The sequence below is a fragment of the Salvelinus alpinus genome, chromosome 20 (genome assembly GCF_045679555.1).
Source record: "Salvelinus alpinus chromosome 20, SLU_Salpinus.1, whole genome shotgun sequence".
Classification (NCBI taxonomy): domain Eukaryota; kingdom Metazoa; phylum Chordata; class Actinopteri; order Salmoniformes; family Salmonidae; genus Salvelinus; species Salvelinus alpinus.
The window spans coordinates 19,947,132-19,965,080 of NC_092105.1; the positions used below are offsets into that span (position 1 = coordinate 19,947,132).

General features: G+C 44.2%; 1 protein-coding gene across 2 annotated transcripts in view; it reads right to left on the minus strand.

The window, feature by feature from the left end:
- Nucleotides 1-5,087, minus strand: part of LOC139546432 (cholecystokinin receptor-like) — a 28,622-nt gene extending 23,535 nt beyond the window's left edge. For both annotated transcript variants that reach the window (XR_011669224.1, XM_071354801.1), the window contains exon 1: nucleotides 4,611-5,087. Coding sequence is in view for 1 of the 2 variants with exons in the window: in XM_071354801.1 (XP_071210902.1) it covers nucleotides 4,611-4,743 (133 nt within the window). In the remaining variant the exon portion in view is untranslated. The remainder of the gene's footprint in view (nucleotides 1-4,610) is intronic.
- Between the last annotated feature and the right edge of the window lie 12,862 nt (nucleotides 5,088-17,949).

The window sequence follows — 17,949 nt, forward strand, 5'->3', positions numbered from 1 at the left end:
TCCTCCAGCCTAATTTACAATGTTATAAGCATGATACGACAGGTGACAACTGTCAAGCACTTCCGTAAGAGATAATATCACTTCATGACCTGCTATAAGACTGTCATATTGTAATGTACTACAGCTAGTGAGAAGGGTTTACAGGCGACCTGAGTTGCTGTGTGTGTGTTATAGCCGTGTTAGATGACTTATGATAGCTCATGCTGTTTGCAGCACCTAGTCATGCATGATGGGAGGAGTTACCTTAACACAAACCAGGCTCAACTACATTTCAACTCCACTGATTCTCAAAATGTATTGAAATTTTATTAATTCATTTCATCTTCTGATTTGAAAACAAAGGGTAATTTGCAGTCAAATTGATCTTCAATTTCTCACCTGAATTGACTGAATTGAAATGGAATCCATCCCAGCCCTGTAAAAAAGAGTTTAAATCAAGTATAACTGTCTGCTTCACAATGACAAGAGGGCTTGAAGCATGTGGGAGTCATCTGAGTGTTAGAGCTGAACCTCTAGTCCTCTGGTCAAGGAGGCTTGGCTTGCTATGAAATCACTCAACCCTCTTTGTGATTCCACCAGCATACAGCACTGTCTGTTTTTCTGTCTGCCTACTTCAGTCTACTGTTCTAAAAATACCAGAACACACAGGGACAAAGAGAAAGTGAGAGAAACAGAGAAATTAGAGTGGTTGAGTGAGAAAGTGAGCAAGTGTTAGGGTGACTGAGTGACTAAAGATGATGGCAGCAGCTGCGGTCTTGGATATTCCTCATCAGTGTGTGTGTGTGTGTGTGTGTCGGATAATGTGTGTGATTCTGAGGGGCATGCTAAATATAGTGTGTGTTACATACAGGGCAGTGAAGGGCCTCCTCAGGCTTAAGACTCTCTCGTCTCCGTACACAGCCTCAGTTTGTACCAACTGCTGTTGTTGACAGAGCGCTGGTCAAACACACACATCACAACACACACACACCACACTACATACACACACACACACTTCCTGACGAGCCGCCCTCAGGTGGTAAGGGTAGGTAACAACACATCCGCCACCCTGATCCTCAACACAGGGGCCCCTCAGGGGTGCGTGCTCAGTCCCCTCCTGTACTCCCTGTTCACTCATGACTGCACGGCTATGCACGACTCCAACACCATCATTAAGTTTGCCGATGACACAACAGTGGTAGGCCTGATCACCGACAACGACGAGACAGCCTATAGAGAGGAGGTCAGAGACCTGGCCATGTGGTGCCAGGACAACAACCTCTCCCTCAATGTGATCAAGACAAAGGAGATGATTGTGGACTACAGGAAAAAGAGGACCGAGCATGCCCACATTCTCATCGACGAGGCTGCAGTGGAGCAGGTTGAGAGCTTCAAGTTCCTTGGTGTCCACATCACCAACAAACTAACATGGTTCAAGCTAGAGGTCGACCGATTATGATTTTTCAACACGAATACCGATATCGATTATTGGAGGACCAAAAAAAGCCGATACCAATTAATATATATATATTTATTTAGAATAATGACCATTTTAACTTAATATAATACAATATAATATAATCTATTTAGTCTCAAATAAATAATGAAACATGTTCAATTTGGTTTAAATAATGCAAAAACACAGTGTTGGAGAAGAAAGTAAAAGTGCAATATGTGCCATGTAAAAAAGCTAACGTTTAAGTTCCTTGCTCAGAACATGAGAACATATGAAAGCTGGTGGTTCAATATTCCCAGTTAAGAAGTTTTAGGTTGTAGTTATTATAGAAATTATGACGCGTCGACTATTTCTCTCTATACCATTTGTATTTATGGTGTTTATGTTTTTATGTTTATGGTTAGCTACATTTGTGCAAAGATTGTGTTTTTTCGGCAATGCGTTTTTGTTAAATCATCACCCGTTTGGCGAAGTTGAAGTAGGCTGTGATTCGATTATAAATTAACAGGCACCGCATTGATTTTTTCCAACGCAGCACAAGCTAGTTAACCTAGTAATATCATCAACCATGTGTAGTTAACTAGTGATTATGTGAAGATTGATTGTTTTTTATAAGATACGTTTAATGCTAGCTAGCAACTTACCTTGGCTCCTTGCAGCCACAAGGTCCTTTTGACGCTGCACTTGCGTAACAGGTGGTCAGCCTGCCACGCAGTCTCCTCATGGATTGCAATGTAATCGGCCATAATCGGCGTCCAAAAAGGCCGATTACCGATTGTTATGAAAACTTAAAATCGGCCCTAATTAATCAGCCATGCCGATTAATCGGTTGACCTCTAGTCCAAGCACACCAAGACAGTCGTGAAGAGGGCACGACAAAACCTATTCCCCCTCGAGAGGGTGAAAAGATTTGGCATGGGTCCTGAGATCGTCAAAAGGTTCTACAGCTGCACCAACGAGAGTATCCTGACTGGTTGCATCACTGCCTGGTATGGCAACTGCTTGGCCTCCGACCGCAAGGCACTACAGAGGGTAGTGCGTATGGCCCAGTACATCACTGGGAATAAGCTGCCTGCCATCCAGGACCTCTACACCAGGCGGTGTCAGAGGAAGGCCCTAAATATTGTCAAAGACTCCAGCCACCCTAGTCATAGACTGTTTTCCCTGCCACTGCATGGCAAGTGGTACCGGAGTGCCAAGTCTATGTCCAAGAGGCTTCTAAACAGTTTTTATCCTCAAGCCATAAGACTCCTGAACACATAAGCAAATTGCTACCCAGACTATCCCCCCCTTTTACGACGCTGCTATTCTCTGTTGTTATCATCTATGCATAGTCACTTTAATAACTCTACCTACCTGTACATATTACCTCAACTAACCAATGCCTCCGACATAGTTTTTTTTTTTTTAAACTGCATTGTTGGTTAGGGGCTCGTAAGTAAGCATTTCACTGTAAGGTCTACACCAGTTGTATTCGGCGCATGTGACTAATACAATTTGATTTGATGGACCAGTTGCATAAAGGCTGGTGTCCATGCTGAGTAGATATAGCCTAAAATCAATTAACGATCTGATTCCCAATAATTATTTCTAACCAACATTCCCATCTCCCCTCATTCCCTCTCCCTTAATCTATACTGGTTGGTGCGGTGTACAATTCACTTCCACTCCTTTTGTATCACAACCTTATTCCCATGTCAAAATCATTTCTCTGATCACATTTCTCAGACACCTGACACCAACCTGTTTCTCATAGGTATTCAGAGTTGATTTTCATTACGGTACATCAGCATGTCAATATCATTCACTGATAGAGGGATGGATGGAGGAGCTGGAAGGGAATGCTCTCTTTGGTCATTTCTCTAGCTATCAAACACACACACACACACACACACACACACACACACACATACACACACACACACACACACACACACACACACACACACACACACACACACACACACACACACACACACACACACACACACACACACACACACACACACACACACACACACACACACACTGCCCTTGCTCTAGACAACAGATCAAAATGAGCGTGGGAAAAAGCCACCTTGTTAGCAGTGGACAGATACAGCTAGAACATTGAGTTTTCCAGATTGATAAAGAGCAATGCTGACCTTGTGGAGCAGGCATAAAGCTTCAGTCTCCTGACTGCACTGGGAATTGGCTTCATGTATGGTAAATATTGCAGTAGTAATGTCTGTCAACAATTTGTTTAAGGATGGGTGGTAGTCATGGTTTTAAAGGGGGATAGGGGTGTATTTCCAGGAGTGACGATTTCTGAATAAGAGTGATGTTCTCCAGCATTGGGTTTCGTTGTGACTAGATTGGATACATGAGTGCGTAATGCGCTGTTGCTTTTTCTGCTGCTAAATTAATTAGCTACATCACTGCACACACACACTCATACACACACACACACACACGCGCGCACGCACTGTATGAAAACACACTAGACTAGTGCTATTGTAATTCATTTGTGGAGAAGTCTAGGCATCTGCACTCGGGTTGACTCGGTTGACCAACAATTCTTAGAAAGATAGGGGACATTGATTACTGTAGCAATCAGAACATTATGTTCCAGCCCTTTTAAATGTTATTAATTGCAACCAATTCATTATTCTATTATATATAATTCGATTTATTTAAAAAAATAATGGAATAGCATCATGGAAACATTTGCATTTGTACTTTGCATGTAATAGTGATGAACTTTTTCGCAAAATTGTTTTGTTTTGTCTCAGGCTCGGGTTTAACTTCGATATTTGGAATGGGCCTATTGATAAACGAAATATCAAGGAATCCGTAGTTTGAGCGCCTATTGCTGGTGAACTGAATTTTGTGTCAGATTGACGAAAATGCAATGGTTTTTCAAATCAAACTGTAGGCCTATTGGTCGCGTAAACAGTTTAGCAGATGTTATAGGGGGTGCAGCGAAATGCTTGTGTTACCAGCTCCTAACAATGCAGTAAACATGTCATACAAGTACACAAATAATAATAAACAACTAGAAATAAGAAAATAACGAATGTCAGGACGAATCCAGTTAACAAACCTAAACACTGCTTTTGTGTATCTTTTTTCCCGTATTTGGTCACTTCATTTAGGTTTATGAATAAACATAAATATAGGTGGCCCGGCTCCTCACCTTTCTGTTTGACATGTTGCGGTTTGAGAACCACGGACTCGTTTCCACAGGTGGTGATGTTTGTGAGTCCCAGACTGACGTTCATTGTTCCGTTTGACGCAGCGCCGTGCGCTCCCACACACTCCAAGAACATAGAGGTCTCGTTCAGGGTTCGTAAATCCAGTTTGAGGGTTAAAGAAAAATGTCAGAAGTGCACATTCTATTCGTGCTATGTGCGAGCATCTGCTTTGGTCAAATGACTGCGTCCATAGAAATCCACCAAAATATTTTTAAGTAGCGTAATTCTTTCCCAAAAATTATCCAACCAAATGATTGCTTACTTTGTCTGTAGATGTTCCAAAGTATATTTCGTACTTAACCCATTTATTGGGCATCCTTGAAGTTTCCAGTTGACAGTTTTCACCCCGGAGTTGATCTCTGCTTTGCTGTAGGTTCGGGGATCCCACCTTTCCGCTGCGCCTCGCTGGTGACTGTGGCTCGGACTGCAGCGGTGAGGTTATGGGGGACAGCTGAGTGCGTGGGAAGGTGGGGGGAGTAGTTTGGGGGTGGGGGTGCTGCGATTTGGATGCAGTGGTGGATATAGAATTTAAAAAAAATTACGGACACTGAAGATGTCTGTATTTGTCGCTAATACAGGACAAGTAAAGCACTACTTGTGTGAGAGAGAAAAATAACTACATGTATTTGAGTGTTTACCTTTGAGTGTATTTGAGTGTGTAACTTGAGTCTGATAATTATCTGTACAAAACAGTTGATCTGATAATATGTGTGGAATATAAAAATACTTGCTTGAGTATATGTTTTCCAGTTTTTCAAAATACTTTGCAAATGCAACTTATTTCAATGTGAAAGCTTTAATGGTCTAGTCAAATCAAGTTTATTTTATATAGCCCTTCGTACATCAGCTAATATCTCGAAGTGCTGTACAGAAACCCAGCCTAAAACCCCAAACAGCAAGCAATGCAGGTGTAGAAGCACGGTGGCTAGGAAAAACTCCCTAGAAAGGCCAAAACCTAGGAAGAAACCTAGAGAGGAACCAGGCATCTAGTCATTCCTTTTCCATAGACACTCATATCCAGAGCAACATATAGTAGTGAGTGCATACATTTTCCGTACTGGTCCCCCATAGGAATTAAACCAACAACCATAGCATTGCAAGGGCCATACTCTACCAACTAAGCCAGATCATCACATCATATCATCACAAACTACTTTGTCTCAATGTACTCGATTACTGTATGGTGCATTGTTTTTCTTTATGGTGATGAAAAGTCTACCCGTACAAACTTAGATTACCAGCAAATGTACAATACAGTAAAGTACATTTGTGGTTTGTAAGGATGGTAAATTAATACTGCACAAAAAGTGGTTGTTTTCCATGTTATTGGTTCAAGAACAACATGTAATTTGATGTGGATGTTTTGTGTCTTTGACCATAACTTTGCACCTTTTTGATGTAAATGTTTTAGGACAGGGTTTTGTTCTTTCTGGATTCCATTAGAATGACAATCCCAGAGAAAGGTACAGGGCAACAAGTCTTACAATTACAACTATTGAATCCTGCAAGATACTGTTCTTAATTATACAACTAACTTTTTTGCCAAAGCAGAGTTTTGCCTGTGCTACATATGTCTATATCGGTGTTCTAACACAAGTAAATGCCCAGTGCACTACTTTTTGTGAGAAAAACAACTCATCAATCAATCAATCAAATGTATTTATAAAGCCCTTTTTACATCAGCCAACGTCACAAAGTGCTATACAGAAACCTTGCCTAAAACCCCAAACAGCAAGCAATGCAGATGTAGAAGCACGGTGGCTAGGAAAAACTCCCTAAAAAGAAACGTAGAGAGGAACCAGGCTCTGAGGGGTGGCCAGTCCTCTTCTGTCTGTGCCTGGTGGAGATTATAACAGTACATGGCCAAGATGTTCAAATGTTCATAGATGACCAGCAGGGTCAAATGATAATAATCACAGTGGTTGTAGAGGGTGCAACAGGTCAGCACCTCAGGAGTAAATGTCAGTGGGCTTTTCATAGCCGATCATTCAGAGTTAGAGACAGCAGGTGCGGTAGAGAGAGAGAGTCGAAAACAGCAGGTCCGGGACAAGGTAGCACGTCCGTTGAACAGGTCGGGGTTCCATAGCTGCAGGCAGAACAGTTGAAACTGGAGCAGCAGCACGACTAAGTGGACTGGGGACAGCAAGAAGTCATCAGGTCAGGTAGTCCTGAGGCATGGTCCTAGGTCCTCCGAGAGAAGAGAGAAAAGAGAGGGAGAGTTAGAGGGAGCATACTTAAATTCACACAGGACACCGGATAAGACAGGAGAAATACTCCAGATATAACAGACTGATCCTAGCTCCCTGACACAAACTATTGCAGCATAAATACTAGAGGCTGAGACAGGAGGGGTTGGGAGACACTGTGGACCCGTCCGGTGATACCCCCAGACAGGGCCAAACAGGCAAGATATAACCCCACCCACTTTGCCAAAGCACAGCCCCCACACCACTAGAGGGATATCTTCAACCACCAACTTCCTACTCTGAGACAAGGCCGAGTTTAGCCCACAAAGACCTCCCCCACGGCACGAACCCGAGAGGGGCACCATCCCAGACAGGAAGATCACGTCAGTGACTCAACCCACTCAGGTGACGCACCCCTCCTAGGAACGGCATGGAAGAGCACCAGTAAGCCAGTGACTCAGCCCCCATAATAGGGTTAGAGGCAGAGAATCCCAGTGCAGAGAGGGGAACCGGCCAGGCAGAGGCAGCAAGGGCGGTTCGTCGCTCCAGTGCCTTTCCGCTCAACTTCACACCCCTGGGCCAGACTACACTCAATCATAGGACCTACTGAAAAGATGAGTCTTCAATAAAGACTTAAAGGTCGAGACCGAGTCTGCATCTCTCATATGGATAGGCAGACGATTCCATAAAAATTTAGCTATATAGAAGAACCCTGCCTCCAGCTGTTTGCTTAGAAATTCTAGGGACAATAAGGAGGCCTGCGTCTTGTGACCGTAGCGTACGTGTAGGTATGCACGGCAGGACCTAATCGGAAAGATAGGTAGGAGCAAGCCCATGTAATGCTTTGTAGGTTAACAGTAAAACTTTGAAACCATGAAACTCGTCAAGAATTTCCCCACCTTTGACCCCGTTCCAGGTCAGCCAAACGATACTGAGACGTTCCTAGCTGACATAAAGGCGTTGGATGGCTACCCGAACATTATGGGTTCTGACAGTGTATACCTGTTGAAGCGAACGTCGAATAGACACGTGACGAGGTTCATTCGTCTACAACAGCAACACATGCTTAACGACTACTATAAACTTGCCACAACTTTGAAATTAGAATTCAGTAGTTCTGCGACTCGCAAACACGATAGCTCACTGGCTAACACTGTCAAACAAGCTCGGAATGAACACCCATAAGCTTACTCACTGAAACAGGAATGGAAGAGCTGTTACCATTCAAACAAATGTTTCTGTCGAACATGTATCCCACCTTCATTACCTACTTGGGCCCTACAGCCCACGTTGGCTTGCCTATCTAACAACTCAGAGAGCTTGCAAGCACAGCTTTTGAGGCATCAAAAGCTCACAACGCTAAGAGCCCTGACCACTCAGTTTTGAAGTTTGACCAGGAGCACTCTCTCCAGTTAGAGGGTGCATTATCAGGTATTGGAGCGTTAAGAGATTACACACAACAACAGTTTCTACCATGAAACCACAATTCCAATAACCACAGTCAAAATAACTGTGAAGTACGTCTCCATCGAAACGACTACCGCTAAAATTGACTTGTTTGCTATGTTCCTGCACCCAACCCACACAAAGTGTCAGAGCACAAGGGTAACAAAGGGTTAAAGAACGATCAAAACGTAGACCAATGTTCTCTAGAAGTTCCACTACATGAAGAACTAAAGCATGAAAAATTTGAGGATAGGGTAAAAGATAAGTCACAAGGACTAGACGGGGAATTATCGGACACCAGATTTCGCAGGAATTAACACCCTTAGCAAGGACATTGAAATGAAAGATTATCCCGCTCTCACTCGAGAACCTATCCAGGGCCCGCTTGATCAAGAAACAAGCCCACTTCCTCTATAGACTCTGATACAAAGGTTGCGATGAAAAAGGTCAAAAGCTTTGTTAAAGCCAAGTCAACTCAAAATCAGAAAAGTCGATCTGCTTTCACCTTGAACAGAAATGGCACATCATGTTGTTACGAACGACCACTCCACTTTTTGGGGAATATGTCCACTAAACGTGACTCTAAATGGCCATACCTGGAAACAGTTCTGGAGGACTGCTTAACTTGTCATGTGCTAATTGATTAGGGCGCAACAATATCGTTCATCTCTTAAACATTGTTCGATGATCTCAAAAGGGCTTTGAATCCAACTAAACGTTGGTTAAAGGTGGAACGAAGTGACACTACACTTCGAGATTTCACTCAGACTACCTCGCCTCTCACATTGAGAGTCATGCTGAAACTACTCTTCCAGGACGTATCGCTCATTCACCCTCTGTATGTTACCAGCCTCGAATCTGAAACCCTGCTATTCGGAGCAGACTTGATGGATCGGTTACTCCTACTGATGGATTGGAAAAACAACCATGTATGGTCACAGGTCACAGTGCCTTCTCCCCTGACCACACTGTCTTCCCCAAACGCTAGGTGCAATGTAGTCATCCACGAGGGGTATCTGTCGAAAGCACCCCTTGGGAAAAAGACGTTTCGAAACCTCTTGGTGCAGAATCCGATCCAATGAGATATTACGATATCTCGACACATTCCATCAGCAAACCTGATTGACCATTGACCATTCTTCATAACAACGCGGCTGCTGACAACTCGTAAATAGGGTCCGACCTTCTCCTTTGTGCCTCGGATACCAACACCACCCACTGGTGGCGGGGTCCCGAGACACAAAGGGTGAGAATAGTAGCCCAGACCCATGATGAGCCTCATCGAAGCCAATGGGGGGGGGGGGGGGGGGGGGGTTCGAAAACTAAATGCAACACCGTACAAGGCTACCAGAGCAGAAAACAAATCTAGTTGTAAACTCCCGTATGAGAACAGTGATGAGCAGAAAGGCCCCTAGATGGTGGTAATCTTAGAACACATCCAAGATATTACTGAGGTGTACCTCACTGGTCGTAAACTTCCACCTCCAAAACAAATGGCAAAAATAGTCATGCCTTGCCATGTGTAGGTTCAACTACATTTCAACTAGCAAAGTGCTCTAATCATCTGTTCCAGTAGGATAATATTTCAGAATAAATCGGTAGGATAACTGGTCCCCTTGAGTACCAGTACCAATGCCAGTACAGTCAGTCCAGCAACAATCAGTAAGAAGATTAGAGACCACACAAGTCAAATTGCTATTGATAAAACTACGACAGGTCCCCTTAACACGTCTTGAGGTCGACACCAATTCTTACTGACCTCCAGGCATCGACCTGGAAATTATCTGATGACTTCAGACTCATTCTGAACAAGTTGTAACCTACCAGGATACTTGGTTCTTTCCCTTGGCATGTGTGCTTATGTAAGCATGAAAACACACTTACAACGGAACATTTAATGAGGATTTATGCTTGAATCACTTAATGGTTAGAACAAAATACTAGCGTTAGTAAAGTTTAAAATGTACTCTGACGCCTTTGACTTTTCAGCTACAGTACTCACCAGTTTCTCCACAGAGGTCCATTGGTCATCCCTGTAGACTTCCCGAAGCTGGTTCCTTGCAGCTGTAGACTTATTATGTAGTTATCAACTTAGGATAGTGCCCTAAACAACACACCGCAAATTAGGAACACCCTAGATATGACATTAGACAATGCCATGATAGGGTCATTTTGCCAGGACCTTGGACGTATATAGAATACAGTCCAATTAGATGATTAAGGTGTGATAACTATATTTTGTATTTCTTTTGTTTATGCTTTCATTCCTTTTCATTTAATTTATTATTATTTATTATTTTTTTATTTCTATTTTTTAAAATGTTATCCCATTTTCTCCCCAATTTTCGTGGTATCCAATCGCTAGTAATTACTATCTTGTCTCATCGCTACAACTCCCGTAAGGGCTCGGGAGAGACGAAGGTCGAAAGCCATGCGTCCTCCGAAGCACAACCCAACCAAGCCGCACTGCTTCTTAACACAGCGCGCCTCCAACCCGGAAGCCAGCCGCACCAATGTGTCGGAGGAAACACCGTGTACCTGGCCCCCTTGGTTAGCAAGCACTGCGCCCGGCCCGCCACAGGAGTCGCTGAAGCGCGATGAGACAAGGATATCCCTACCGGCCAAACCCTCCCTAACCCGGACGACGCTATGCCAATTGTGCGTCGCCCCACGGACCTCCCGGTCGCGGCCGGCTGCGACAGAGCCTGGGCGCGAACCCAGAGACTCTGGTGGCGCAGCTAGCCCTAGACCACTGCGCCACCCGGGAGGCCCCTATTTAATTTATTTTGACACTTAGGAAGTGATAGAGCCAAGCCATAAACAAGTTTCCAATACAACCATCACTCAGTGCCACAACGCCGCTCATTTGGGAAGAAATGGAATTATATATTTTGTGATTGTGTGTGCGTTGTTAACATCTGCCTACGTTACTGCCCAGATCTTCCAGTCTGGACGACCAAACGACAGGCCCGGAACGGCGATCCCAATCCGGACATCCACTGCCCATTTTTGTGGCGGCCTGTTCCATTGGCAGAAATCATTATGAGGAAAAACATTAAGATCCACAACATTTATTCCACGGGACAAAACTAGGTCCAGAGTATGACTGTGGCAGTGAGTAGGTCCGGAGACATGTTGGACAAAACCCACTGAGTCGATGATGGCTCTGAAAGCCTTTTGGAGTGGGTCTGTGGACTTTTCCATGTGAATATTAAAGTCACCAAAAATGTCAATTTATCTGCCATGACTCCAAGGTCCGATATGAATTCAGGGAACTCAGTGAGGAATGCTGTGTATGGTCCAGGAGGCCTGTAAACAGTAGCTATAAAAAGTGATTGAGTAGACTGCATAGATTTCATGACTAGAAGCTCAAAAGACGAAAATGCAGTCATTTGTTTTTTTGTTATTTGAAATTTGCCATCGTAAATGTGAGCAACACCTCCACCTTTGCGGGATACGTGAGTGATATGGTCACTAATGTAACCTGGAGGAGAGGCCCCATTTAACACAGTAAATTCATCAGGCTTAAGCCATGTTTCAGTCAGGCCAATCACATCAAGATTATGATCAGTGATTAGTTCATTGACTATAACTGCCTTGGAAGTGAGGGATCTAATATTAAGTAGCCCTATTTTGAGATGTGAGATATCACAATCTCTTTCAATAATGGCAGGAATGGAGGAGGTCTTTATTCCAGTGAGATTGCTAGAGCGAACACCACCATGTTTATTTTTGCCCAACCTAGATCGAGGAACGGACACGGTCTCAATGAGGATTGCTGAGCTGACTATACTGACTGTGCTAGTGGCAGACTCCACAAAGCTGGCACGCTGCCTAACAGCCTGCTGCCTGGCCTGCACCCTATCTCATTGTGGAGCTAGGGGAGTTAGAGCCCTGTCTAGCACTCCTCCAGCTAGGATGGAGTCCGTCACTCTTCAACAGGCCAGTCTTGGTCCTGTTTGTGGGTAAGTCCCAGAAAGAGGGCCAATTATCTACAAATGTTATCTTTTGGGAGGGGCAGAAAACAGTTTTCAACCAGTGATTGAGTTGTGAGACTCTGCTGTAGAGCTCATCACTCCCCCTAACTGGGTGGGGGCTAGAGACAATTACTCGATGCCGACATCGTTCTAGCTGATTTACACGCTGAAGCTATGTTGTGCTTGGTGACCTCTGACTGTTTCATCCTAACATCGTTGGTGCCGACGTGGATAACAATATCCCTATACTCTCTACACTCGCCAGTTTTAGCCTTAGCCAGCCCCATCTTCAGATTAGCCTTAACGTCGGTAGCCCTGCCCCCTGGTAAACAGTGTATGATCGCTGGATGATTCTTTTTAAGTCTAATACTGCGGGTAATGGAGTCGCCAATAACTAGGGTTTTCAATTTGTCAGAGCTAATGGTGGGAGGCTTTGGCATCTCAGACCCCGTAACGGATGGAGGAGAGACCAGAGAAGGCTACAGCATTTCCTTCCAGAAGCCATGAGAAAATTGTCCAGCTGCGGGGACTGTGCGAGGGGATTTATACTTCTATCTGTACTTACTGGTGGCACAGCCTGTTGCCTGGCCTGCACCCTATCTCCTTGTGGAGCTAGAAGAGTTAGAGCCCTGCCTATGGGGCAAATGACCCTTGCCTAACTATTGCTTCTGAAGCTGGGCTTGCAGCACGGCTATCCTCACCATAAGGCGATCGTTCTCCTGTCTATTATGAGAACAGTAACTGCAATTAGAAGGCATAATGTTAATGTTACTACTTAGCTTCGGCTGGTGGAGGTCCTGTAGAACCATGTCCAGATAAAGTGTCCAGGGTGAAAAAGTTGAATGAAAAAAGTCGAGCGAGGGAAAAATAAAAATACAAAACGATAATTAAAAAATAAAAACTGTAAAGTTGGCAGGTAGCAAAGTAACGTTAGCAACAAACCGCACAGCAGCACGTAATCAAGTCCACAAGTTGTGGCCGTGAATGACCTGACTGAAAAAAAAAAATATATATATCTTAATATTTTTTTTCAATTCAGATTTTTCAGTGGGTGCTGCAGCACCCTCAGCACCCCTACTTCCACGGCTATGGGAAGTAGAGGATTGGTAGTCGAGTCTGTTTGCAGCCGCGTTTGGGGGTGGAGGACAACGGTCCTCTGACTCGGGTAGAGTTATGAATGACAGGTTGAACAGAGCACTCCAGTGGCTCCCTCAAGTGGTGAATAAAGAAAACACATTGATTTTACAAGCTCAGATTTCAAAATGAGTAAGCGGTCTACAGGGCTCAATATTGCAGGGCCTCGGTTATTACAATCGCTTCTACTTTATGACTTCAAAAGATCTATATATTGATACTGTAATTTAATCATCTCCCAAGGTAGATATGAAACTTGACATAGATTGTTATTTCATGTGTGAAATGCAGCCTATCCATGTCTCACAACACACAGTTTAGCCTATCACACAATGCTTTTCCCATCAAGGAAGTGGGCCTACACAGATGTTTATGCATTCCATAGATTAGAATGACAAAAATAAACTATTGTTATATAGGCTAAGACCCATTATTCCATCAACTCACTTCCAATGGAACAAGCTATTTATTTTCCGCATGGCTTCCCTGCACCGTGTCCCTTAAAAGCAGGCAGAGATGAATGGGCCGCTGGATTGGCCGTAACACCTGCTGTATTATAATCAAAGGACCTGTTCTACAGTAGCAGATAGCTGCCTGCTGAGGCATGTTATTGCTCTGCAGAGAAGAGACTCATCCAAAGGCCTGTGGTGGGGTTATATGAACGCAAACTGCTCTCCCTCAGAGAGAACGATGATTGTATATTACTTCTCCAGACCGCAGAACCCAATCTATCCAAAGCTTTAATTACCCCAGTTCAATATGCAGCCAGCCAGTCAATCTGCAGGTGCAATTACCCACATAAACAACCCAATGAGAATGCCAATCAAAGGAGAGTGAGTGAGTGAGTGAGTGAGTGAGTGAGTGAGTGAGTGAGTGAGTGAGTGAGTGAGTGAGTGAGTGAGTGAGTGAGATGACTGCTACATATTGGGAGAAGTGTAATTCATCACGGTCTCTCTCTGAGAGGAGTGTTATTCATAATGGTGTCTCTCTGGCAGGAATGTTATTCATAATGGTGTCTCTCTGGGAGGAATGTTATTCATAATGGTGTCTCTCTGGGAGGAATGTTACTCATAATGGTGTCTCTCTGGGAGGAATGTTATTCATAATGGTGTCTCTCTGGGAGGAATGTTATTCATCATGGTGTCTCTCTGGGAGGAATGTTATTCATAATGGTGTCTCTCTGGGAGGAATGTTATTCATAATGGTGTCTCTCTGGGAGGAATGTTATTCATAATGGTGTCTCTCTGGGAGGAATGTTATTCACATTGGTGTCTCTCTGGGAGGAATGTTATTCACATTGGTGTCTCTCTGGGAGGAATGTTACTCATAATGGTGTCTCTCTGGGAGGAATGTTATTCATCATGGTGTCTCTCTGGGAGGAATGTTATTCATCATGGTGTCTCTCTGGGAGGAATGTTATTCACATTGGTGTCTCTCTGGGAGGAATGTTATTCATCATGGTCTCTCTCTCTGGGAGGAATGTTATTCATCATGGTGTCTCTCTGGGAGGAATGTTATTCATCATGGTCTCTCTCTCTGGGAGGAATGATATTCATCATGGTCTCTCTCTGGGAGGAATGTTATTCACATTGGTGTCTCTCTGGGAGGAATGTTATTCATCATGGTGTCTCTCTGGGAGGAATGTTATTCACATTGGTGTCTCTCTGGGAGGAATGTTACTAATCATGGTGTCTCTCTGGGAGGAATGTTATTCACATTGGTGTCTCTCTGGGAGGAATGTTATTCATCATGGTCTCTCTCTCTGGGAGGAGTGATATTCATCATGGTGTCTCTCTGGGAGGAATGTTATTCATCATGGTGTCTCTCTGGGAGGAATGTTATTCATCATGGTGTCTCTCTGGGAGGAATGTTACTAATCATGGTGTCTCTCTGGGAGGAATGTTATTCACATTGATGTCTCTCTGGAAGGAATATTACTAATCATGGTGTCTCTCTGGGAGGAGTGTTATTCATCATGGTGTCTCTCTGGGAGGAATGTTATTCATCATGGTCTCTCTCTCTGGGAGGAGTGATATTCATCATGGTGTCTCTCTGGGAGGAATGTTACTAATCATGGTGTCTCTCTGGGAGGAATGTTATTCACATTGGTGTCTCTCTGGGAGGAATGTTACTAATCATGGTGTCTCTCTGGGAGGAATGTTACTAATCATGGTGTCTCTCTGGGAGGAATGTTATTCACATTGGTGTCTCTCTGGGAGGAATGTTACTAATCATGGTGTCTCTCTGGGAGGAATGTTATTCACATTGGTGTCTCTCTGGGAGGAATGTTATTCATCATGGTGTCTCTCTGGAAGGAATGTTATTCACATTGGTGTCTCTCTGGGAGGAATGTTACTCATCATGGTGTCTCTCTGGGAGGAGTGTGATTCATCATGGTGTCTCTCTGGGAGGAGTGCTATTCATCATGGTGTCTCTCTGGGAGGAGTGATATTCATCATGGTGTCTCTCTGGGAGGAGTGCTATTCATCATGGTCTCTCTCTCTGGGAGGAGTGTGATTCATCATGGTGTCTCTCTGGGAGGAGTGTTATTCATCATGGTGTCTCTCTGGGAGGAATGTTATTCATCATGGTGTCTCTCTCTCTCTCTCTGGGAGAAGTGTTATTCATCATGGTCTCTCTCTGGGAGGAATGTTATTCATCATGGTCTCTCTCTCTCTCTCTCTCTGGGAGGAGTGTTATTCATCATGGTCTTTTTCTCTCTCTCTCTCTCTGGGAGGAGTGTTATTCATCATGGTGTCTCTCTGGGAGGAATGTTATTCATCATGGTGTCTCTCTGGGAGGAATGTTATTCATCATGGTCTCTCTCTCTCTCTCTCTGGGAGAAGTGTTATTCATCATGGTCTCTCTCTGGGAGGAATGTTATTCATCATGGTCTCTCTCTCTCTCTCTCTCTGGGAGGAGTGTTATTCATCATGGTCTCTCTCTCTCTCTCTCTGGGAGGAGTGTTATTCATCATGGTCTCCCTCTGAGAGGAGTGTTATTCATCATGGTCTCTCTCTCTCTCTCTCTGGGAGGAGTGTTATTCATCATGGTCTCTCTCTCTCTCTCTCTGAGAGGAATATTATTCATCATGGTCTTTCTCGCTGAGAGGAGCGCTATTCATCATGGTCTCTCTCTCTCTCTCTCTCTGGGAGGAGTGTTATTCATCATGGTCTTTTTCTCTCTCTCTCTCTCTGGGAGGAGTGTTATTCATCATGGTGTCTCTCTGGGAGGAATGTTATTCATCATGGTGTCTCTCTGGGAGGAATGTTATTCATCATGGTCTCTCTCTCTCTCTCTCTGGGAGAAGTGTTATTCATCATGGTCTCTCTCTGGGAGGAATGTTATTCATCATGGTCTCTCTCTCTCTCTCTCTCTGGGAGGAGTGTTATTCATCATGGTCTCTCTCTCTCTCTCTCTGGGAGGAGTGTTATTCATCATGGTCTCCCTCTGAGAGGAGTGTTATTCATCATGGTCTCTCTCTCTCTCTCTCTGGGAGGAGTGTTATTCATCATGGTCTCCCTCTGAGAGGAATGTTATTCATCATGGTCTCTCTCTCTCTCTCTCTGGGAGGAGTGTTATTCATCATGGTCTCTCTCTCTCTCTCTTTGGGAGGAGTGTTATTCATCATGGTCTCCCTCTGAGAGGAGTGTTATTCATCATGGTCTCGCTCTCTCTCTCTCTCTGGGAGGAGTGTTATTCATCATGGTCTCTCTCTCTCTCTCTCTGGGAGGAGTGTTATTCATCATGGTCTCCCTCTGAGAGGAGTGTTATTCATCATGGTCTCTCTCTCTCTCTCTCTGGGAGGAGTGTTATTCATCATGGTCTCCCTCTGAGAGGAATGTTATTCATCATGGTCTCTCTCTCTCTCTCTCTGGGAGGAGTGTTATTCATCATGGTCTCTCTCTCTCTCTCTCTGGGAGGAGTGTTATTCATCATGGTCTCCCTCTGAGAGGAGTGTTATTCATCATGGTCTCTCTCTCTCTCTCTCTGGGAGGAGTGTTATTCATCATGGTCTCTCTCTCTCTCTCTCTGAGAGGAATATTATTCATCATGGTCTTTCTCTCTGAGAGGAGCGCTATTCATCATGGTCTCTCTCTCTCTCTCTCTCTGGGAGGAATGTTATTCATCATGGTCTCTCTCTCTCTCTCTCTCTCTCTGGGAGGAGTGTTATTCATCATGGTCTCTCTCTCTGGGAGGAGTGTTATTCATCATGGTCTCGCTCTGAGAGGAATGTTATTCATCATGGTCTCTCTCTCTGGAAGGAATGTTATTCACATTGGTGTCTCTCTGAGAGGAATGTTATTCATCATGGTCTTTCTCTCTGAGAGGAGTGTTATTCATCATGGTCTCTCTCTCTGGGAGGAGTGTTATTCATCATGGTCTCGCTCTGAGAGGAATGTTATTCATCATGGTCTCTCTCTCTGGGAGGAGTGTTATTCATCATGGTCTCGCTCTGAGAGGAATGTTATTCATCACGGTCTCTCTCTGAGAGGAATGTTATTCATCATGGTCTCTCTCTCTGAGAGGAATGTTAT